This window comes from Rhea pennata, chromosome 5 (genome assembly GCF_028389875.1).
Source record: "Rhea pennata isolate bPtePen1 chromosome 5, bPtePen1.pri, whole genome shotgun sequence".
NCBI lineage: Eukaryota > Metazoa > Chordata > Aves > Rheiformes > Rheidae > Rhea > Rhea pennata.
In genome coordinates this window covers 5,421,836-5,445,785 of record NC_084667.1, presented here as the reverse complement: position 1 = coordinate 5,445,785, position 23,950 = coordinate 5,421,836, and the positions used below count along the sequence as shown (strand labels likewise).

Genomic DNA, 23,950 nt, shown 5'->3' with positions numbered 1-23,950 from the left:
GCGGCCGCCGGGGCCGGAGCGCAGGCGGGCGCCATGCTACAAACCAAAATGGCTGCCCCAGGGAAAGGAGCCCGGCTCAGGCCGTGAGGGGCTGCGCCTCCGCCAGCCCGGCCGGCGACGCCGCTTCGCCCGCCGCCCCGCGCCCAGGTACCGCCCCCGCGGCCGGCTCGGCTCGGCTCGGCGCGGCTCGGCTCCCCGCGGCCGCCCCGCTCCCGCACGCGGGCCGCGCTCCCCGCAGAGCCCGCCCTCGCCGCCCCTACCTGCAGCTCGGCCCGCTCCACCTCCCAGTGCGCCCTCTCCATCTCGAAGCGGGCCCACTCGTGCTGGATGTAGTGCAGGATCCCCGGGATGGTGTAGTGCTGCGGCCGGGACAGCTCGGCGGGGCCCGCCGCCTCCTGGCCAGCCGGGGCCGCGGGGCCCTGCGCCTGCTGCCCTCCGCCGCCGCCGGCCCCCACGCAGCCCCCAGCCGACTGCAGGTTCATGCTGCCCCCCGCCTGCGGCGGCGGCTGCTGCGGCCTCGGGGCGGCCGCCATCCCGCCGCCGCCTCCGGGGTGCTCGTCCATTGTCTGCGGGGAGCCCTCCTCCTCGTCCCGCGGCGGGGGCCTGCGGCGGGGGCCAGGGACGGCGTGAGCGGAGCTAGCTGGGGCGGGCGGCGGGAAGGGGGGCGGGGGGCGCGGCGCGGGCCGGGAGCGGGGCGGAGCGGGGCCGCGCCGAGCGGTATCCGGGTGTCAGAGCAGCGCCGAGCCGCCGCCAGCCGCCATTACAGCCGCCGCGCCATGGGCCCACCCACCCGCGGCCGGGCACGCGGGGGGGGAGGGGGGAGCGGGGGAGCGCGGCGGCGGCGCGCGGGGGACGCCGGGAAACCGCTTCCCTCGCTGCTCCGTCTTCCCTCTCGCGGCGGCGCCGGGCACGGCCGCCGTGGCGCGCGCGCATGCGCCCGCCGGCGAGGTAAGCGCTGTGCCCGAGGGGCGGGGGGAGCGCGCTGAGCGGGGCGCGGGGCGGCCGCGCCGCCGGCGCCGCCGCTCCCCTCCGGGGGTGTCGGGCGGCCCCTGCGCCGCGCCGCGCTGCGCCGCGCGCTCCGGGCTCAGCCGCTGAGACGCCGCCGAGGCGTCGTCACTCGCGCGGTGGCCGTTAGTCCCCTCCTGTCCCCCCCCCCCCCCCCGCCTCGCCGTGCGCCGGCGCGATCCGCCCGCTAAGATGGTGCCCGGGCCGCGGTGCTGCTCGTTGCTCCGCTCGTCGTCGAGCGGCAGCGGGAGGCGGCGGGAGCCGCGTTTGCCCCGGCCCCGGCGGTAGCGCCGAGCTCCGGGAGCTCCGTGCTGTGGGAGTTTGAAAAGCAGTTGGAAGAGCCCGTAGAAATAATCCTAGTTTTGGCCGTTAGCTGCACTTTGGGCCTTAGCTCATCGTTTTCGTTTCATGAGAAATAAAGCTGGGTGTGTGAGGCCGTTTTTCTGTTTCTTCGAAGCAGGTTTCTGCGGCGGCCGTGGCGGGAGCCAGGTGGTGGCAGGGCCTGGGCCCCAGGCGTGCGGGGTGGCCGGCGAGCAGGCGCGCTGCTCCCCTTTTCAGACTGACGTGCAAAAAAGCAGATGCAAGGTTGTGGAGTTTTAAGCCCTTAAAATTTAGTGTAATTTAATGGTACATCTACTTTACCTCAGAAGTAGGGAACTTTTGAATAGGTTTCTTAAATTTATGGTACGTCTGGGGAAGTTTCCTGATCATTTTTAATGAATGGTCGTTTTTGAAGTGGCTCGCTGAATGGGGAGGGATTTGCGTAATGTTTTCCTGTGTCCCTTGATGGGAAGGGAAAACGCATGTCTCCTTTCCTCCTTTTCTGCTAGTCTTTTCCATGTGGGGGAGATTTTTCTGCAAGGCACTACTGGTTTGTTTCACCTGGTTACTTTGTGACAACAATAGCAAATGCTCTGTTTTTTGCTGTATTACCGATACAGTTAAATTATCTCCATTACAAATTATTGCTCTGAAATGCAGTGTTTGTAAATTATCACCTCCAACTTGAAATGACTTGCAAGTCACCCAAGTAAGATGGATTTTCTTTTGCCTCTCTTGCAAGTGTCTGTGTACTGTACTCATTCAGTAAGAATATGGATAGTTCCCTAAACAAGGCTCGCTCTAGAGTGATCTGGAATTGTATTAATTACTGAAAAAATAAATACTACTTGTCTCATTAAGTATTGATGTTTCTCTACTGATCTGTCCTCCAGTACATTCTATTATTTCTGTGGTCTTACTCGTTCTTATCTGTCTTCTCCACTGAATCACTTCCTACTAAAAGTTAATCCTTCAGTCTTCCTGATTCCTTACAGATTAGCCTATCTAAATCCAACTCCTTTCCACATAAGCAGATTTTTTTCATCGTCCAAGGACAGTATTGCATCATTACCAAAAATGAATACTTACTTCTAAACAAATTTATTCTTTTTTTCAGTTATAATCTTAAGACATTCCCTATTCCTGAATGTGCAGGAATTACTGTGATTTCATTCTGTTACTATATTCAGCCAAGATTTTGACAACGAAGCAACAAAGGAAAACTTTTTTACTCTTTCCTTCCTCCTTGACTTCCCTAGGATAATGTTGCTTTTTTAAAATGCCTGATCCTGGAGTTGAACACAGTGATTTCTTTTAAAGCAACATTGAAAAGCATTTCTTCTTCAGATGAACTATATTTTGTACAGTAACAAGATTGACCATACAAAAACAAGTGCTGTTACTGATTAAAAAAAAAAAGTAATAACGTTATATGTGATTATTATTATTAAAGCCTTGCCTGTGGTCAGAACAACAATGGGAAGAATAAAGGTATTGATTACATGAGCTGTCTTCATTTTACATACCTTTTTACAGTAAGTGCATAGCCAGATAGTTTAATAGACTCATGTATATGTCAAAAATACTTGTTCCCATACTGTCACCTGCTTGTGCCTCTGCCAGTTAGACATTTTTCTTCCTCCTCACTTCTGTTTCCAATTTAACCCAATTTGTTCTACGTAGTACACACATAAAGTACGATTAGAACGTAGTTCTGCATCCAGAAAACCAATGCAGTGTTCATTTATACTGTTTTGTTGAGTTGAACAATGCAAAGTTACAGGTTTATAGTTCTATCTAACATTCAGTTTTAATTCTTGGTGAAGCAGATTTGTAAGAGAGTCATGCATTTCTTTTTTTTGGTCAGATTTAGTCTCTTTCTTTATTACATTTTAAGTGAGATCCCTAAATTGTTGCAAAACTATCATAGGAGAATAACAAATTATTCTAGATCTTTGGACATGGACTGAAGTGGTTTTACCTCTAAAGTAGACAGAAATCTAATTTGAATGACAGCTGTAATACCAGATGCAAGTCTCAAACTCAGGTTGTGTGATTTTTGTTTGTTTTTTATTAATAATCCATGTATCAGAGTAAGTACGAATATTGGTGGAATCTCTGACAAAATAAGCTCGTGTCAAGTGTTTATACCTACTGGAGGAGTACTTAAAATTTTATTTTATTGAGTTTACTGCATGTGGAGTTTGCTTGTTTGGGCACACTGGAGATTTAAGACCCTTTTATCTACAAAACCAGTATTGCAGGCTTTGCCTCTGTAAGAGGTCTCAGCCACTGTCTGAGATACTGGTTTAGGGGTGTGACTCACAAACAGGGACAACTTTCATTGAGGTATCTCATGAGGTTACTGCTGCCTACAGAGTTGGCATGTCCTGGAAGCAGTTCCTGCCTGAACCAGCAGTTTCTCGTCATTCTGAAGTACACCAGACAGGTTTATATTTATCTTGAAATACCAGGCTGCTAGGTAAATGTTTCACAAACACCTTAGCTATCTGTACAGACAGGAGAGGATGAGCCTGCTTGGGGGCAGTAAAATCAAGAAGCTCTTCATGAGCCGGGGTCCTTAGTCTTCAGCCTGTCTGCTGGTTTAGAATGAGTTAAAGCCGTTGTATTGTAATTCATCAAAGATAACATAGACTGCCAATTTGCAACTGTGAGTCACACAAGCCAATCAGGATACCAGTTTCTCTCAAAGATTTTTGTCTGCAAAAGCTACTTTAAAGAGAGTACAATCCTAAACCATGCGTGGCAAGATATATTTAAATTACAGTAGTTACCCTATAGTGTGTACGCATGTGTATGCCAGATTATGCTTACAGAACAGACTTCTTGCAAAGGAGATAAAGGAGAGAGCTACTTGTTCAGGAAGGTAATTTGTTTTGAAGGAAATTTTGCAATTTTAAGACATTTTTATGTCTTTTATGGATGCCCTGTTCTCTACATGTATCTACATGTAATACTTTTGAGGCTTTTGGTTTTTGCTTCTCAGGAGTCTGCATTTTGTCATACAGTTTTGTAGGCGTTTCACAGATAGGGGAAGAATGCTGTAGGCTATTTGGGACAAAATTTCTAATGCATGGTTTCCTGTGATTGGGAGAGTTGGACTTGACAGTCCATCAGGATCTGGATAGTTCCTTCCACTCCTCTGTTCCTAAGCCTATTTGTGATGCCGATAGTTGTCCAGTGACCTGGAATGAGAATGCCTATTCATTTCTGACAAACAGCCTTCAGATACTAATGTCTTTTCATTACCAAAATGAGCAAAATAATGGCAGAGATACGAAAGGCTTGCATTTTACACCAATTCTCTTGAACTATTTGATTCTGTATGCATAAAAACAGTAATTCTTATTTCATTTGTACGAATATGCATGTACACATGCATGTATGTGTGGGACAGAAAAGTGTGTGAGAATTGCAACAGGAAATACAACTGCCTTCATAAATAGAGACTGATTATTGATTATAAAAGGTAGCTTTTAAAATACATAGAGCTTGATGGAGGAGTGGGAGATCCATCATCATGCATAGATATACTTTTTGTTTATTTGCTACACCTTGCAGATGTCTTTACATTTTATATATGGAAAATTCATTTTAACACATTTTATCTATAAGTGAAGATGAAAGGAGAAGTAAATCTTGTTGATAGAAAGAAAGCTCTCTCTCTCTCTCTCTCTCTCTATATATATATATATATATATTTTGGCCTAAATTGTGCAAGCACAGGCTTTTGTTTCTACAGCAGAATTTTTCAGAATTATTTGTAAAGGAAATAAAAAAGTTAAGATATTTTTATTTTTAACACTGGAGTAATTCTCAAAGGCAGCTTCCAAAACTATGCTTACATGCTTTTTGAAATAATTTTTTTATTTGTACATGCAAATCAGAGAATTTATTCCAGTATTTCTGCACAAAATTGTGTGCTTGTATTGCCATTTGTGTGAGCAAAATTTATGGATGTAATTTTGGAAGCTTATCTTTTGGCCTGGTAGGAAAGTGCTTACATCAATGATTAGTGATACCAGTGGACATCTCCATTTTGTATGTTGTAAATGACATTACAACACCTGTTGTAATGTTGTAAATAATGTTTGCCACATAAATTACGGATTGCATATTTCAATTCTGTTACGGTTCTACCTGTATCACAGCATGGTTCATTTTTTTTATATCTATTCAGGTAAGAGAATTCATAAGAATTAAAAAGGAATTCTGATTTGTAATATTTTCATGTGTAAAACAATCCAGGGCATTCAAAAGAATGCACACAGATAAAAGAGTCGTAACATTAGAAGAGGATTAACCATGTAGAAAGATTAGGTTAATAAGGAAATAATTAGGATTAGGGGCCAAGCTTGGACTAGGATCCACATTCTACATTTATTTTTCTGTGAGATCCTGCTTTACTGGTGACTTTAAATGCAACAACTCTGTCAGTGCTGCTGGGGTAGTTTTACCATCCTCCCTTTCTCAGGGCTCACTTGAATGTTCTCCGACATGTTACGCCTCAGGCTTTTACTCTGCTACGATGGAATTATGTAACTTGCATGCTTCCCGAGAGCGGGGCTTTGGTTGTGCTCCTGAGTACCACGTATGACTAAATTAGTAAAAAAGCTTAAAAACAGCTTGCTCAAAACAAAGGACTATTAATTCATACATCAGCAGTACCAAACACAAAGACCAAGTAGAAACCTAAGAACTAAAAAAGAAAAAACGTGTATATCTTTCCCGCTATCTTTGTCGCTCAGATGGACACAATTTGCAGTTGGAAGGAACAACATGCTCTTGGTCTCTTAGCTTGCTCATTTTTCATTAAAAACAGTGGGCAGCATTTCTTATGTTAGTCCTCTTTCAGACTGCAACCGTTTGCCTAGGACCTTTCAGGGCTTAGATTTCTTTTTCTCAGTAGGTTGGGCTCAGGGAGAGTACCTCATTCTGGTCTGGAAGGAGTCACTCGTCGTTATCACTACATTTTGGAAGCTTTGCATCCAAAAATGTCTTGTTCGTCTCACTGTTCTGCCTTTTGTTCTTTATTTCTCAAAATAGAGAGACATCTCTCCTTACTGCGACTCTATAACTTCAAGCAGAAATACAAAATAGAACAGGAAAAAATAGCCACGCACAAAACGCAGAAAAGATCGTTTGGATTCCCATTTCTTCATAAACGTACACGGAAGCAACCATCGGACAGTGAAGATCCCTTAATAAATATCCCTCTGGGTCCTTTTTCTGTCCTAGTTACCTAGTTCATGGTTCCGAGAGAACCAGCTCCTCTGGTTCTGAAACGCAGGACGCAGCCCACAAGCTGCGTTTACCAGGACAGCTTTTTCAGCAGCATTTGCTGACATTCATGACTATTCTGTCTGAGTGAATCAAGAAATGATGTACGTTGGTGTCCTCAACATAAAGAGAGGACAGGGTGTACAGAAGGTGAGGACACTGTTGGACTGTCCTCGTTCCAAACAGATTCTGTTGTAATTTGCACTGATTCCTCTTCTGGGCTCCCTTCCCTGGAGATGCCCCACAGACAAGAGCTGATTAAAGAGAAATTAATAGAATAACAGATGAGTTTTCTTGCAGATGCAGGATAATGTGAGGAGAGAGTTCTTCCTGTGAGATGATAACCTCTGATGTTTGCCTTCATTTGGAGGACTTGCACAGATTTAATGGAGAAAATATATATACTCATCCTCTCCCTGTTTCAGATATAATGTTACCTGTTTGGAGGAGTTGTATTTCCTCCCAGGATATTTAGATCATATGGTACTTTCTCAAGAATAAGAAATGTCCCAATGACATCCACTTTATTGTTCTTATAGGAGATATATTTGGCAAAAACTCGATATTTTTTCAGTTCTTCAGCTCCTGGAGTTACAGTTTTAATGTGGCTTCAGGTGTCTTACTGGCAATACTTCTGAGGCTGTAGGTAACACTATATACATAAATTGTCAGTCTTCATTTAGTTAAGTGAATTCTAAGTATCAGATCTAATTAGTGAAGATGCATTTAGTGTAGAAATGAAAACTTAGTGTGTGGAATAAATCGCCAAATACTGAGGATAACAGGATCACTCTCTTGAGATACAAGTGATGATAACAGAAGTGGCTTTTCTTTCAGAAAATAATTAAGTGACCAGTATTAATCAGAAGTAAGCAATACTTAATGGTACTTAATAGTGTCACGATATACTGGAATTCTTTGTATAACTTTGTATAACTGTCATGAGATATTTGGAAAAGTACCAGATTCTTGAAATAAAATAAATACTCCCATAAATACTATGGAAGTTTGTCCAAGTTCTTTGTATTATGAGGCAGCCACCTATGCAACTTGCATAGTTAAAATAAGTAAGTGTATGTTTAAGTATCTGTGAAGCTGCTGACTCAGAGACCAATTCTGTTCTGTTCTTTGTATGTTTTCCCTTAAAACAGAAATGCTTTTCTGCATTCAGATACATTGTTTTTACAAAAAGAACTATACTATATTGTTCTGTAGATTCCTGACATGTTTTTTTCAGTTTTTACTTTCCTACAGGAGCTGTCAGATCTTAAGGGAGAATATTTACATTATGTCTTGGTAAAGCACCAGGCAAGGAACAAGCCTTCAGAGTAGGAATAAAGAAATGGCTTTTGCTGTAGTTGCTGTGTTTCCAGTGTATAAACCTCAAGAGCATATGGGCCAACAAGTCTGTGATCCAAATGGAGAGACAGATGGAAAACATTATGGTGACTGGTTTCTGGCATTAAAGAAAATAACCCAGAAACTTTTATTTAAAAACAAATTATATTCTGCAGTTTAACTTTTTTGCACACTTTTCAAAACACGAAAGATTTCAGTTATTGTTTAGCAAGCAGATTCTGGTATATGCTGTGCTCTCTTTAATAGCCTTTTTTATTGTATATAGCATAGTTACATTGTACAACTATATTTCAATGGCATTGAGCAGATTAATATTACTTTAGCCTGAGATTAAGCTGTTTCGAATAACTAACATGAACAGATTTCTTATCAGCTAAGGGCCAAACTTACTTTTCATCAAGTGCCGAACCTACCTTTATCTTCATCATGGGAAAGTAGACTGGAGAAAAGAGTTTTTTGGTTACCGAAAAAAAAAAAACTTAACAAATTTTGTTTTTAGGAGCAAATGCCTGCTGTGTTAATCTTATGTTTTGGTACTGGGTAAATTTCTAGTAAGATGTAGTCAAGTCAGTTAGCATGCTAAAACTGTGAGTAGATTTATGATTCTGAAGAAGAAAGCATTAGCACTCCCCAAATCACTGTGTTCTACGTAGAAATGAAATTGTTTGATAATGTGAAAAGTAATTTATTATTATATAGTTTGTGATTATTTATATGAAAAAAGTATTGAAGTTTTACTTGCATGCGTGCAGAATGATCAGAGGGTTTTTTCTGTGTTCTGCGGTCTATGTTCTAGCAATAAACTCAGTCTAAAACATATGTGCATTTGTGCTGGCTAGCTTTTAAGAGGTCTTTTATAACTCCTATGTATGTTTTTACTTTTTTTTCCCCTCTCCCCACAGAAATACACTTAATTACTGCACTTTATATTCAAAACTACTGCTGAGATTAACAAAAAAGAAATGATAAAATTTTTCCTTATGGTGAACAAGCAAGGTCAGACGAGACTCTCTAGATATTATGAGCATGTGGAAATTCATAAACGGACAATGCTGGAAGTTGAAGTAATCAAAAACTGTCTCTCCCGTTCAAAGGATCAGGTAAGCTTTTTTTAATTTTTTTTCTAGTTATTTTATTTTACAGATTATAAAACATTAGCTTCTCACACCTTTTATGTAAATAATTCTGAAAAGAAAACATGTCAGCTTCCATTGCAGGCCATTACTTCACTTGTACCCATAAAGAGAAAAGAGAAAAGGTGTATTTCCAGATTATGTGTTCACTCAGATGATCTGTTACTCTGTGTTGAATAAATATGTTTTTCTGAGGTTTATAGAGTTGTTTTGTTTCCTTCAAAGGAGCCCAGAAGCCCAGGAGGAATTTCTTTTATCCTGTTATTACCTGTCTAGCAGTGATCTGTAGATATCCTTATATCCTTAATAAGAATCCTTACTGCTTCTTTGCCAGAAAGTAATCAATATAGTATTGGGAGCTCCAAGTTAAAAGCTTACGAGAGAGGATCTCAAATCATGAAATTATGATCTAATATACAGGAGATTTTTTTTAAACACATTTTTTAGGCCTTGCGTTAGGCATTTTGATTTAAAAAGAAAGTTCATACTTTGTGCAAGAAAGTCAGAAAACACAAAAGTTGAACGTTTTCTTAAAGGAAAGTTAGATTTTCATGGCTTACGTGTTTGGTTCTTTAAGAAGAGTATCCAACTCAGCAGAATTGTCAAGCACACTGGTTTGCATTTGAAGAGAAATCTGTGACTTGGAATCTGAGTGGCGTTTTTGGGTTTGTTTTGCTGAAGTCAGCTTCTGTATTTTTCATTAACAATATGTGTCCTTGAACAGTGGTCATCACATATTTTATTCTAGAAAACCTCAGTAAAAATACCAGTTCCTACAAAGTACTTGAGTTCACAGAATTGACACTAGCTAAAGAAGTTAACCTCGCCAGTGCTGCTTGCAAGAGCTTCTTTAAACAGAAACTTCACCGAAAGAAGTGTCAGTATACTGCCATTTCGAGGACTGAACAAAATGTTGCATTTAAAAAAGGGTACTTAAAAAGCAATGGGTAACAGCACCATCTACTGGCTTCTGTCCTATTGTGAAATTCATAAGGGTTTTCCCCCTGGATCTGGAAGTCCAATACTGAAGCATTTATAGAAAAATATTTATCATTGTTTAAATTTGAAAATGATCTTCAGGTTGTCTCTTTTGGAAGTGTTGCCACTTGAAGATTTAGGGGAAACTCTTGCATTATAACCCTGAAAGAATTACTTCGGTTCTGTATATCCTCATTCTTGCCTATGAAAAAGTGTTTTAGGGTTAGCAGATGAGAAGTCCTGTGTAATACATAAATGTAATATGCTGCTAGATTTCCTTCAAGTCAAAGTGGTTTGGGGGATCTTGGGAAACCCATTGCTCTTTGTAGGCCTTACGATGTAAATGAAAGTTTCAAACCTTTCAGCACTGTGTGTTTAATAATGCATTATGCTTAAATGGAAAATACTATGTATGACTATTTTTGCTTCTGCTTAGTGCTCTTTCATTGAGTATAAGGACTTTAAGCTGGTCTACCGACAGTATGCAGCCCTTTTTATAGTCGTTGGAATCAATGAGACAGAGGTAAGAAATTATATAAGCTCTTGAATTATAAGTTTGTATTAATCACAGGCAAGAACTCAGTCTTTCCATTATGGAATTTTGCAATATCTGTTAGAGAATTTCAAGGAGTCATTGCAAAATTGTTTTTATTGCTATTAAATAAAAAGAGGTATAGAAGCAAATGTAGTATGTTTGACTTCATTCTATTGCAGTAGACTAAGCTGTGTAACCTTCATGAGCCTTGTACTGATTCTGCTTTCTAAACTTAGGTTTGATTAGTGGAGATGGGGCTTCTCAACAATTGTTAGCACTACGGCCATATCACTTGTCTCATCTGCAATGACTTCCTAACTAACTGCTCGTTGTTCTTAACCTCATTGGCCAAAGAAGGAATTCCTATACTGTCGGCTGGAAAGATGATAATTTCTTGTATTAAAAAAAAAATATATATATATATAACACTGTTATTTCATGACTTCAGGCAGAGCCTGCAAAGCTTTAATGTTTACACTGATTCTGAGTTCTCAGAAATGAATTTAAAGCTTACTACAGGAGACCATAATAGGGCCCTGTGGAAGATAGCTGGCGACTCTCACACTGTCTTCAAGTCAGGGTTCTAATGACATGCAATGCAGAGCAAATTCTTTTGGCTTTGGTATACCATGCAAAAATCATCTATCTATCTACACTGCTACAGCAGTTCATAGTGTGACTCTGTGAAGTCAGACTTACAGCTGGCAGATGCAGCTTCAGCATGGGGAGGCATAGCCTAGTTAGCTGTTTTTTATCTAGCTAACACCGGTGACAGTCAAAGAAGGGATGCAATGGAACGGCAGCAGCCCAAGTGAAACAAATCCCGTAGGGACTTCAGTGCTTACCGAGGCTGGCCTGTCCTGAAGCTTACGCTCCTGAGCTCTCCCTGCTTTTAGTACCTCAGATACGTAACCACACCTCCTCTCCCAATGGTAGCCTGAGATTGTGCGCTTTATTGTAGTACGTACTATTATCTTCTAATTTGCATACCTCACAGATTAAAATAATGCAAATAATACTTCTACCTATTCATTTAATATTCACTTGTTTTTGATTTAATTTCAGAATGAGATGGCAGTATATGAGCTAATTCATAATTTTGTGGAGGTTTTGGACAAATACTTCAGCAGAGTGGTGAGTGACACACTGAATCTATTTCAAAGCATTTATTCACTTTCAAAGCCTTAGTTGCTTCAGTGAATAAATCAAGGGGGAAAACTTTTTTTATATTCATGCAGAATCTTGAGAACTTTAGCATGAATATTATAACTGTAACAAAGCAGTATCAGGAGATTTTTCATAGTTGTTTTCAGAGAAGTTAAAGCATGCATGGGTTATAAATCATCAGACAAGGAATACCAGAAATAGTTTTGTTAGAAAATGGTATTTTTTGTATGCTTATGCTCAGGGGGTTCTTTGGGCCATCTACTCTAGAAGTAGCCAATGGCATTTTCTACCTCAGATTTTTCCTTTACATTTCTTAGCATTACATCCCCAAATACACCTAATTCGTGATAAAGATAGTAAAAGCATTAAGCAGAGATCTGAAAAAATTGTTCAGGACAAAGAAGGATGGAACAAATGAAGACTCAACAACTAATCTGTACTTGTGCTCCCCAAATTATTGTCATGCGGCGGTGGAACTCTAAACAGCTATTATATAAACAGTTAAGAATTCAGCATCAGACATGGCTCTAGTTAAAATGATGCTGCTTTTTGGAGTGAGAGATTTTTTTTTGTTTTACAAAATTTGAAAATGCAGCAGTATAATCCGGATAGAGCTTGTGCTATTAAATATTGTCTCATTGTTTAGTATAGGATTTATAAAGATCTTGTTGGAAAAATCTGGCTGAAGTCATATTTAGATTGAGTTTCAGTTTGGCTGTATTGAAATTTGTTAGACATCCTTCTTATAAAAGAAGATTGGATAGAATTTTTCCCAGAGTCCATCAGCTTCGGGGTATTTGTAGTGGTAATCGTATGTATATACAAGTGAGCAGCATGCAGTGTTTTTCCAATACTAGTACTACAAGCAGAAATAAGGGGAAAAGCAGAGATGGCAGAACTATTGGTTGGTACTGAGTATATCGCTTTCTGGTTGTACTAAGTTCAGAATTAGGATTGCAGTCACAACATAAGCAGTGATAATGAGGAATGGAATTTGATCCTGGCAGCACAAGAATGCACAGTAAAATTTACTGGCATCTTATATATCTAATTGAGGTAATAGCTGCCAGCCATTTCTCAAGTTTTTTTCTCTTCTGTTGAGGTAGAACAAAAATAGATGTAGGTTTTATATGTCTAAACACATTATGTGCCATTTCTTGACTATGTATGTAATCCATACATTGATAGTTGTTAGAAATTTGCTGAGTTCATCATAACAGAGATTTTGGTATTATTCATAGCAGTTAGGATTTAAAATAAGGAGAACTGAAAAGGGGAGTGGTTAAAGAGCTCTCATGCCATTCCACGGTTCTATTTTTAATGGCATATAATACACAATAAATAGCAGAACACTGAATAACAGGACTATAATTCTAGCTGGGGTTTCTGGTAGAAACCACAGACCAAAAAGTATTAGGTCTATACTGTTACGGATAAATGATTAGGCTTTGCAGAATTTTAGCAGAATCCCAAGTTGATGATGATGACAACAGAAATAAAACTGTGGGAAGGAAAAGAACATCTGCCCTGCTCTAGAGGGACATTTTGTCATCTCTGTAATTTTAGTTTTGTGAGTTTTAAACATTCTCACATAAGCTATTTTTATCTAATTGAGTTTACAGAGCTTGAATTCAGATATCAAAACAAACATTCACAGAACTAGGGGCAGGTTTTTAAAATTGCCTCTGAGATCTAATTATGAGTCCCCTTCATTTTCATCATAGCTACCTAGAGGGAACTCTGCATACTGTTCAGAATATATACTGCACCATTTTTGACTTCCTTTTAATGTTAAGTAACTTCAAATTAATCAGGCTCTTGAAGTATAATTTTTGTGATGAATAAAAATTTTTTATTTGAAGGATTGGCAAGATCACTCAGTAGAGGCCTGTAGACTAGAACCACTTGTTTAGAGCATCTTCAGACAATAGCAGCATTAGTAAGTTTTTAAGTGGAAACTTACCCCCAAAAATCCAGAGTTAGACTGTAAATGGAATCTGTAGTGGAAAATTCCTAAATTCCTTCAGCAGCAGATAAAGAAGTTCTGTGGGAACAGGCCTCTGTCCTTAAGCAGAGAATAGGAAAGATCCTCCCTAAATGTGCAGGATTTTAATCACTGAGGCTATGATTAGTCATTTCTAAATTTAGATATTTAACTGAGGCACCTAACTTAGAAGTCTGGTCATCCTATGCTCCCATTATGGTCAGTGGAGACAGATGAGGATCTCTAGAAAGTGAGTCACGTCTCAAGTGTGCCGAGGCAACTGTTGGAGATACCTCTCTCTTCTGTCGACTGTAGAGAGAACACAACAGCTTCTAACTCGGACACTCCAGTCAAGTGGCTAAAATTTGGGGTCGATCGAGGCCAAGAATAGAAGGGAAATGATGACAATGGAAATTGTGTTGCTTGGGCTGGAGCAGCGCTTAAAAAGTGCTAAGAGTCCAAGGCTTCGACTGGCCTGCCCTCTCCTAAGATTTCCTGCCCTGGTTACCACAGCCATGGGTATACACAATATCTAGATTTTGCTGTTCAAATGATATACAGCAAAATATTTAACTGCATTTTTATATGAATTGTAAAGTCAGCATTAACATCCTGTTTTTGCAGAAGGAAGAAATGAGAACATAGGGCTGGAGTTGGCATGAGTAGCGATCCTGTTTTAGGCTATTTTTGTACCTGCTCATTCAAATAGCACTGCATATATTGAAAATGTTACTTGCGGGTGATCTCAGTGGGTTTTTTTTTTTTTTTTAAGTAGACGTTTCAGAGTTTTATATTTTGTTATGGAGGCAGGTGACATATCAAAGGCAAAGGAGGCTTACAGTTTAGAACATGGCACTGTGCAGTCCAAAACTGAAAACTGAATAGCCCTGAAATTTTGAATCTGTATTTTGAAGACTTTCTTTATCCTCTAAAGGGAGTAATGGATCACATTTAATGACTGAGATGAAAGATCAAACTGTAACTAATGGTTGTCTGTTTTCTTCTGCTTTCAGAGTGAATTAGATGTATCCTTTCCAATATCAGAAACCCATCTATGTGTTTATTTTTGATGTACCAGTTCATACTGTCTTCATAGTGCTGACTGTCAAGTGGTCAAGACCATGCAGAGTCGTAGTTTCACAAATTTTGCATCTGGAGTAAGTAGCAATATTTGGGCATCCATTAGAAAATGTGGCTGATATTCCTGAGGGTCTCCTGCTTAAATCTTCAGCCATTAAGATTAACCTGGTGTCGTTTAAAGTAAGACAGGGAGAATATTCTTTCAGAGAACTATATAGCACCAACATCTAGACATGAACAATTAAATTTATGGGGAACCTTCAGGCTTAAGTGAGGATTACTTCAGGATTTTACTTTTTTTTTCTTTCAAGTTTGCAATAAAATAGACATTGAAATAATCTACAATAATAAGAAGTGAATATTATAGCTGTGTCTTGATCAAAATAGTAGAGCAGTAGCATCATTGCAAGATTAGGTCATATTTATTTATTTATATATATATATACACATGCACATACACACTGTTTCTTTCCTGAATTGTAAGAAATACAGTGGTATTGATCTAAGACTCCTAAGTTCACTTACATTATAAAAGAGCAGTAATGAAATTTCAGCTTGAAGGGACTCTTAAAGTCTCTAAATGATTGTATAACTACATTTTTGTATTCAGTTATTGTAGTTAAGGATTAGAATTATGTACCTGTCTAGAAGTGTTGCTGAATTAGAGACTAACCTGACATATGCAGTAATTGTACATAAAAATGGCCCTGTATGTTTTCATATAGAGTACTTGGAGTATGCATTTACACTTTTTTTTTTAAAAAAATCTTAGTTTGTTTTGAGTATTGATGATTCTAAATTCTGCCTGCCTCTGGTTGTCATTTCCATACTGAGAGGAATTTTCTTTAGTTATGTGCTTGCATGTGCACATCTTCAAGATCACTAGAAGCCCGATTAATAGTTGAGAAAAGCCTCTGCATATCTTTCAAGCTTTTGCATACAATGCTGATTTTCATTGCTTGGAGAAATTGTAGCATTATGTGTTAACTCTATCGCTAGAGACGGTTGCAATACTGTGTCCGAGTGACTCTCTGTAGAAAGTCAGTTTCTACATGCTTCGCATCTGCAAGAGAATGTGAAAATAAGTATTTGGAAAGTAGGAATGTACATCACTATCTTTTTTTTGATAATAACAAAGGTTCTCAAGAACCTTTTGTTCTTGAGAAACAAGGTTCTCAAGTCTCAGTTGTGCAAAATTTGGAAAACTTCATAGGTGATATGGCCCTTCTCAATATATATGATATTATTTCCATTCAAAGTGCAGTTTTTTATATGATGCATTTTAGGAGCAGTTTTAAAACATTTTACTTCTCTGTGTTAGGTGTGTGTATGTGTATATATATATATGCACACTGTGTGTGTGGGTGTGTGTCTGTGTCTGTGCATATATATATTCAGCAAAAGTATTCTCTCATTTAGGAAAAAGAACTTTTCATAAACTGAGAGGATATGCAAAATAGTTCAAGTGAAGAGAGATATCCTCAACATTAAATGTAAAGTAGAGGCATAGTGATGAGGTGGGCTGTTCAGAATTGTATTTATTTTTGACAACAACTTGAATAGCAGATAAACAGGTCTAGAAGAACAATATAGGATCTGGACTACAAGTGTCTTAGACAGCTGTTAATGCAGTGCAAACAATAATCCATCAGCATGCCTTTCATAAAGTATAAGGTAATGGCCCCACCTGGGATTAAACCATATCCTTTGCCAAATAGTCTTAGCTAACTCTTAGATTCAGTAAAATTAGCTTGGATGCATAATGGAGGAAGTACAATCTGAATGTCTGTAATAGCAAACACTGTTTGCTGTTGTTTTTAAACATTATTTATAAAATTTTTGTATACTTAATATCTGGCTTGAGATAGGAAACAATGACAATCTCTGTGATACTATTTTTGTGTATAGATCAACATGAAGTTTATCTTAAAAGTGAGAACAGCTATTTTATGTTGAAAATAATATTTACTAACATGAAAATTGTATTAAGACTCAATATGAAATCCAAAAACATAAAAAATAGAGCATAGTCACACTCAAAGCTATTCACCTATTCAGAGCAAACCATAGTTAAATCTAAAAGTTTATTGTCACGTTATTGAATTATTCCTGGAACCCATGCCAAGGCAGCGTGCCCACTGATCTTTAAAACATTCCCAACCTCCTAGGGCAGCTGCGTGTTAATGTGGGACTCCAGCTTGTATTTAAGTCCCAACTCCTTCATTCACCCAAACCACCTGCATCCTAGCTCGCATACTGGCCTGAATCTGGAATCAGCTATCACAACGAGGCCCTCGGGCACGAAACACGGACTAAATTCAATCTGAATCTTGCCCAACAACACATTCATACATAATATGTATGTGTACGTATGGGGGCGTGACTGAAGAATGCATGAGAGACTGCGAGATTATCATCCTATGCATACGACACAGCTGAACACAGTAACTACAGTTAAGTAGCTACTATAACTGCTGAGGAGCTGTGGTTTTTAATGGTGCTTTTATGTGTGAACTGTAAAACATCTAGCCACTATACAAGATGTCCACTTTCATTCTGGAAGTCGGTCAGATAGTTAAGGGTACTCATGATGAAAAGCAGTAACGCTTCCAAATCCTCCTTTAAAGTTGTTTTAAAAACAACTGTGTTTAATTGTGTTGCTGGGCTGGTTGAATGAATAGGTACTAAAACTGTTCCAGCAAGCTTGCTTCCTAGTGTGTTAATATTGCTTGGTGAGCTTTTGTGTATCACATAGTTGGTGGAATTTTATGTGGTTTTAAAACTGCAGCTTGGGTAGTGTAGGACCCACTTTCTTGGAGTGATTATGACCCCCTCAAAAAATTATAAAAATTAAGGTGTTATCGCAGCAGCTTTGTAGGGAATAATATATTTCTAGGTGTGGGAGTTCCTAAAATTACTGAAAGTTGACTCTTCTACAGCTTGAACTGGTGAAGTAAAGCTCCCTCGAAGACATAGTTTATGGAAGAAGCAAATATGATTGTTCCATTTGTGGGAGGGGTTGAGGAAAACAGAGCTCTTTAGAACCAAGCATTTGAAGAATGCTGTCTTGATCTAAAAAAATTACATCCTATTGCAACTAGTTTATTCTTCCTCTTCTCAGATAAAAGCTTTTGATACGGGAAATACTTCTGTGAGTCATTGTATTCTGTCCCCTGTGGGATAACACTTTCAAAATATGGCACATTTAAGTAATGATGAGAAAATCAAATGATAAATTTATACTGAGAGTTTATAAGGATGCACTTCAGTTTGTACTGTAAAATAAGAGGATAATATGGAAACCTATAGGATTAGTTTAAAACTGCATGTTCACTAAGGGAGAAGTTTCCTTCTAAGACTGTTGGAAGAGAGGGGCTCACATAAGGTGAATCAGCCAGCCTTCAAGCTGTCAGCAGGACTGTAGCCGCAGAAATGACTGGAGCAGGAGCCACTGGTTGCTCCCAAAGCAGGGGCTAGTAGATATAGTAGCTAACCTAGATTATCACAGAATTTGAAAGTACCATTTGTCCTCTATTTAATGTTAGCATAGTTCTTTGAGGAAAAAGCACTCAGAAAGCATTAAATGGGTTTCAGTAACTAAAATTAGCTGCCATTAGATAGGCTAGAGGTCACTTTAAACCAAATGTTAGTACAGATAAAGTCAGAATATGTGAGATTTCCTAACTGTAGATTAAAAAATAAAAGCAGCAAAGTTAACCTTTAGTTGAAGATTTATGACCAGGATGGCAATCAAAGTTTTGCAATAACTGTATAGTCAGTAACAAATCATCTGCCACTTTAGTCATCTCTAATCCACAGAGCTTTTGTTTGTGCTCTTGGGTGTGTTGCCTGATCACGAACTGTTGGCTGCACCTTATCATCTCTTAAACCTGAACACACCCTTAGTTACTCACCTAGAAAACCCTGAGATACCTTAAAATGTCCCTATGTGAAAATGGTGTATGTCACAAGTGTGTGTTGATTATGCCTCTTTACTCCTTTCCTTCTGTCTTCCTTCTGCACCCCTCTCAGCTATCTGCCTGTATGATGCTTCAGGGAAGGAGACACAAGACAGTGTATCATCTTCAGCTCCTTTTTGTATGTGCATGCTGTAAAACCTGTTCGTGAGAGTAGAAAAGCATCACTATTTCCTTAATAGGGGCAGCTCTTTAGGTTACTAAAGGCCAGCATTGGTATTTAAATCCTATTTCTGTAGGTGCCAGGTACACACCAGAATAGCATGGAGTGAAGTCCATCCCAAGAACACAGAAAATTTTCAGCCTATGCTGAAGCTGAGCCTGATGAGTATTTCCTGCTCTCTGGATGCTTTGATGCATTTGTAGAGATGCACAGATGAGTAAAAGTTTTCTTCTGCATTCTTGTTTAAAAAAAAACGCCTGTTAACCTCTGACTGCACAGATCTAAGGAAAGTCCCTCAGCGACAGCCAGGCAGGCAGGATTCTTACTGGAAGCGGGCTCTCTAATGAGAGCTGCGGGCGGTGAACATGTCAGTACACACACCATGTCTAGCTTTTCTTCCTCTTTCCAGTTGCTCAAGACTGGTTGATCTGCTGCTCTTCAACTGGATGTGGGTCTATGACTTCAGGACTTTAAACCCTGAAATCTGGGGTCACTTGCCAAACATGTGACAGATGGGGAGGAGGAGTATTGCTGAGGAGCAGAGACAGATGACCCTCACTGGGCAGGGCATTCAGACTTGCATAGCTGAGTGGCATTTTATGACAAGCTGCAACAGTCGAGGACAGTCACAAGACTTAGAGGAAAAGAAAAAAAGAGCCAAGATTGCTCACTGTGCAAGTCTGAATGTTTGCCAAGAACAGCTTGGGAAAGTGAGGTGGGAACGGAACTGAAAAAGGAAGCCTGGACATTTGGTTCAGGGGACAGGGCTAACAATGCTGTGAGACCTTCCAAAATTAAGATGAGAGATCTTTCCACGGTGGTAAGTTATTATCCACATGCAAGCTGCAGGTGAAATCACTGCTTCCAGGAAGATGGCTGGGCAGTGCAAGGTTAACAAGTTACAGATGGACAGAGAAATCACACCACTAAATTTCCGGTAACAGTAGGTCAATTCTGAAATAAATGGTAATAGTCCTAAAATAAAGTGACATCTCATTTAACCATATTGGGTTTGAGTAGAATGGCCACAGGATACCTAATGATGTGCATGCAGTTTTCTTTAGACATGATATCAGCTCTTTAGGAAATGCAACAGGGCAAAGAGCAGTCAGTATTAAAAGGGTTTTCTCAAAGAAGGTGATGCAGGAAAATAAGGCTGGAGCGCTTGCTTGCTGCCTTATCGCCCTTTCTAGTTGTTGCAGTCTTCTGAGTTTTTATTTACTATAATAAAGCCTTTAACATCTCAGATTAAAACACAGTTCTGTAAAGACTGTGATTTACTTGAAAATATTAGAAGAGTTTTGTCGGAACTCTGCCAACAAAGTAAAAGAGCTACTTCTGCCTCTGTAACCCCAGAAACTGACATTATGACAGCTTTTAGGGCAATACTGTTCATCAGTTTTGGAGGGCCTGAATCTGAGTTTTAGAAGCAGTTTAGGCCTATGGCCAAATTCAGAAAGCAATCTGGTATTTAAAATGCAACTTAGAACTAGATGCATAGGTTTAGGTCAGCAAAGTGGAAGCTCTCCGATGAATTGTGCGCATACACAAGGCCCCTCTCTACTTAATTTTAACTAGTAAAAGTTATTTCGGGGCTGGAATTCTGCTGTCACAGATACCTAGACATATTTTGCTCTTAGCAAAGCAAAACACATTTATTGGTGCAGCTAAATCTTACCCAGCTGCTTCCCACCCTGCACACACATCTCGCAGCGCTGGGTTCAGTCCAGAGAGCTCATGGCGAATGGTAGACAAAACGGTATCTTGTGTGGCCCCCTACTAGCTGAATTCTCTGTCCATTAATTTGAAGATACAAGTTCACCTCTGTTGGTGAAATTCAACCTGAACAAGTCTAAACTGATACTTCGCATCTCCTAGAAGCCATCAGGCAACAGACAAGGCTGATAACGGGATATTCTACACCCCGCTTGTTCCTTTAACGTATGCAGCAGAGGCAGTCGCCAAGGTAGGGGCAGAAACTTCATTTCCTTCATCACTAGGCTAAAGCATCACACTCAGTTTTACATCCAGCAGAACAACCTTAAAGAGAAGGCAGCAGATGCAGTTACCACTGTCCCAGCTAAACTTGCCTAGTGAGAAATGTGGATCTGGAATTCCTCAGGCTACGGAAAAGCTCAGCATAGGTACTCGACAGCTTTTAACATAAGACAGGCAGCATCTCTGCCATGACGTTTTAAAGGAAGAGTCTGAGCCAGTTACTTGAAGTAAAGGAATCATTTATTTACTTCTACTCTCCTTGATGTGATTTATTATTAGATTAATGCATTAGTGCTTTCGTATCACCTGATTCCTTTTGAGAAGCTATTTTCAAGCAGGTCAGATACATATGATCGTAACTTAAGGTAAGAAAAATTATATAAAAGAATGAGATTTTAAGAATTTACTGACCAATAACCAACAAATTTCACTTAGAAGAAATGCAGAATATTTGCATCTTCATGTTAAAGTTTGATGGCCCTGAGAACTGTATTTTATATTCATGCAGCGAATAATAGTACCAGATAGTAAAATTAATCACCTGTATCTAAGTTGAAGTTTACCTTTCTTTTACTGCTATATGATGATCTTCCAAGATGCAACGTTGTTGGTGCTTTATCGTCTCTACTACAAACTTTGCACATCTCTGTGGTCAGGAAAAAACAGATCACTTGAACTGTCTGTTAGTGCTAGTAAAATAAACAGCCAAAATACCTAGAATTTAGAAATTTCAATCAAAGACAAGGAGTAAGGTGCCTGCGATTTTCTCTGAATTATCTTCATGCTGTTCAAAATATACTTAACTTGAAATGTTTCTAGATAATGTTCAATTTGGACAGAGTGCACATCATTTTGGATGAAATGGTGTTAAATGGTTGCATCGTGGAAACGAATAGAAACAGAATTCTTGCTCCTCTGTTTGTGCTTGACAAAGTGGCAGAAAATTAGCAAGATGCAAGACTGACCAAAGCGTTTTATGAAAGATAGTGAAACCATCAAGACCAACAGCAATTTTCTGATTTCATAAGACCAACTTCTGCAATGTTTAGACTTCCTGGAAAGTACTCCGTTTCTCTTATTACCCTTCGTACCGAATGGAAAGATACGGCTAAGCATAAAATGGAATCTTAGTTTGCAGCTTTCTATCAACACAGCAGAGAAAACAGCCTTTTCTTTGTAATTCACCAAAGATAAAATAATGAAACCTTACACATTACTGCCTAGGTACCACTTTGTATTATGTAGTGTTGTGCCAGATCTAGGAGAAGAGAGAAAATACAGAAATACAATTTCAAACAGAGTTTCAATCCTTCCTTTAAAGCACTAACTTAAATTTTTATTTTCATACAACTGAAAATTTCTGTAACTTTTATGACTACTTTTAAACTAGATTCAGCCTTCGTCAAAAAGCTGGTTTCATTTCCACAGAAGTCATGGTTATGAAAGGAATGTAAATAACAGAAGCATAGATGTATTTAAGATTCCTTTACATTGGGGAAATTGTAAGTAGAAATATTTGGCACATAGTATTATAACTTTAATAAAAAATAATTAAAATTGAAGGATTATCTTTTATCGTACACATATTGGCTCCATAAATTACACAAAATCTTTTCTATCTTGGCATAGTAGTGTATTTCTTTTTCCTCTCATATATTCTCTATCCATGTGTTATGATCATAACACAGTAAAGATATGCAAGTTTCTTACTACCAAGTAAGTACCAATTCACATCTTCCTTGCTGAGCAGAAGGAAGCTCAGTGACATGATTCTGACTGACGTCTGTGTGCTACAGCCTGTAAGTCGCTGAAGACTTAGCAAGCGGCATTTACTTCCACTTACCTTCCTAGAACGAAGGGATCTGACTCCTTCGCAACAACCAAACTAGCTCTGGGCATAATTCGGTACCGAAACATAATTCTCACCTGTACTTTGTGTTTGCAAGGATCTTCCAACTTCCAAAATGTTCTCCTGCCCTGTCATCTAGGAAACCTTCAGGTCCAGAAAGCGAGTGGCATTCCAGCTTTTTGAACTGGAGACACCATCAAGTAGAAGCATTTCTTACATATTACCATACATCCTCAAATTTATAATTGAAGATACTAAATATGATTCTGTGGGCAGATAAAGTGTGACAGTGCTGATGCAAATAACCACTGCTTTCCATCTCAGTACAAAAACCATGCAAAACTATTAAGTACCTACAGAAAACACAAATAAGACTGTTCCTTTCATGGGTAATGAAAATAGCTAACAACCATAAAGGCAGAAAACCCACAAATAGTCCTCAAGAATCCTCCAGTTGGAGGTTTGACATGTTCAGCATGAAATCAAATTCTAACTCCCCTTCTTCAGGCCGCTCGTCTCGTCCCTTCCCTATTCCCCAGCTCAGAAACAAGTCCGAGCATCCTGCCGCAGGAATGACCGGGCTGCTTACGCCAGTAATGAGCTTTCCTGGGTGAGGTAGGTTTAAAATAACTAACGCATTCAGCAGAACAAGTTAACAGTGGGTCAGGAACAGCTGCTCGTACACCAGGGTTATGCAACTGCTGTGTTGAAACAAGAATCTTGTCGGTGTCCCAGACACCAACCCTGGAGCTGAAGCCGACTCACAGCAGCACAGGAGAGGTTTTAAGATATTGGGATTTTTTTTGTGTGTATATAAACGCAGAGACATTTACGTGTACATACGCAGACACACACTGAGCTGCTTTCTGAATCTATTCTAAAATGTCTCTTTCTTGAAAATTGTCCTTTCTGATCACTTCAAAACCAATGAGCTGTAAAGTCTGTAAAATCATTTTTTTTTAAATAAGGAACCAGCTTTCAGAGAGATTCTACAGAAAAGTATTCTGTGAATACTCACAGCTGACAAGGGGGTGGGATATCTAAGAAATGGATCAACACAGAGGCTGGCCTGAAGATCCTTTCTGAAGGTAGGGGCTGCT

General features: G+C 39.7%; 2 protein-coding genes across 7 annotated transcripts in view; one reads left to right on the top strand and one right to left on the bottom strand.

Moving 5' to 3' along the window:
- STRN3 (striatin 3) overlaps positions 1-777 on the bottom strand; it is a 67,380-nt gene extending 66,603 nt beyond the window's left edge. For all 4 annotated transcript variants that reach the window (XM_062575818.1, XM_062575821.1, XM_062575820.1 and 1 more), the window contains exon 1: positions 261-777. In XM_062575818.1, the coding sequence (XP_062431802.1) occupies positions 261-563 (303 nt within the window). In that variant the 5' untranslated portion in view covers positions 564-777. The remainder of the gene's footprint in view (positions 1-260) is intronic.
- On the top strand, positions 25-22,563 carry AP4S1 (adaptor related protein complex 4 subunit sigma 1). 3 transcript variants are annotated; one of them, XM_062575823.1, is made up of 6 exons: positions 25-147; positions 8,889-9,086; positions 10,534-10,620; positions 11,698-11,766; positions 14,797-14,808; positions 21,821-22,563. In XM_062575823.1, exons 2-6 carry the CDS (start codon positions 8,949-8,951, stop codon positions 21,947-21,949), a joined length of 435 nt encoding a protein of 144 aa, XP_062431807.1. In that variant the 5' UTR covers positions 25-147; positions 8,889-8,948; the 3' UTR covers positions 21,950-22,563. The 3 variants fall into 3 exon arrangements, with proteins under 3 accessions (XP_062431807.1, XP_062431808.1, XP_062431809.1); XM_062575824.1 differs by lacking the exon at positions 25-147 and adding an exon at positions 862-948; XM_062575825.1 differs by lacking the exon at positions 25-147 and adding an exon at positions 1,473-1,590.
- The last annotated feature ends 1,387 nt before the right edge of the window (positions 22,564-23,950 follow it).

Bases quoted from the DNA above. Each gene is read 5' to 3' on its own strand.
- AP4S1 (XM_062575823.1), top strand. From the start codon at position 8,949: ATGATAAAATTTTTCCTTATGGTGAACAAGCAAGGTCAGACGAGACTC. The intron at 9,087-10,533 runs GTAAGCTTTTTT...GCTTCTGCTTAG, and splicing joins TCTCCCGTTCAAAGGATCAG to TGCTCTTTCATTGAGTATAA. The intron at 10,621-11,697 runs GTAAGAAATTAT...ATTTAATTTCAG, and splicing joins TTGGAATCAATGAGACAGAG to AATGAGATGGCAGTATATGA.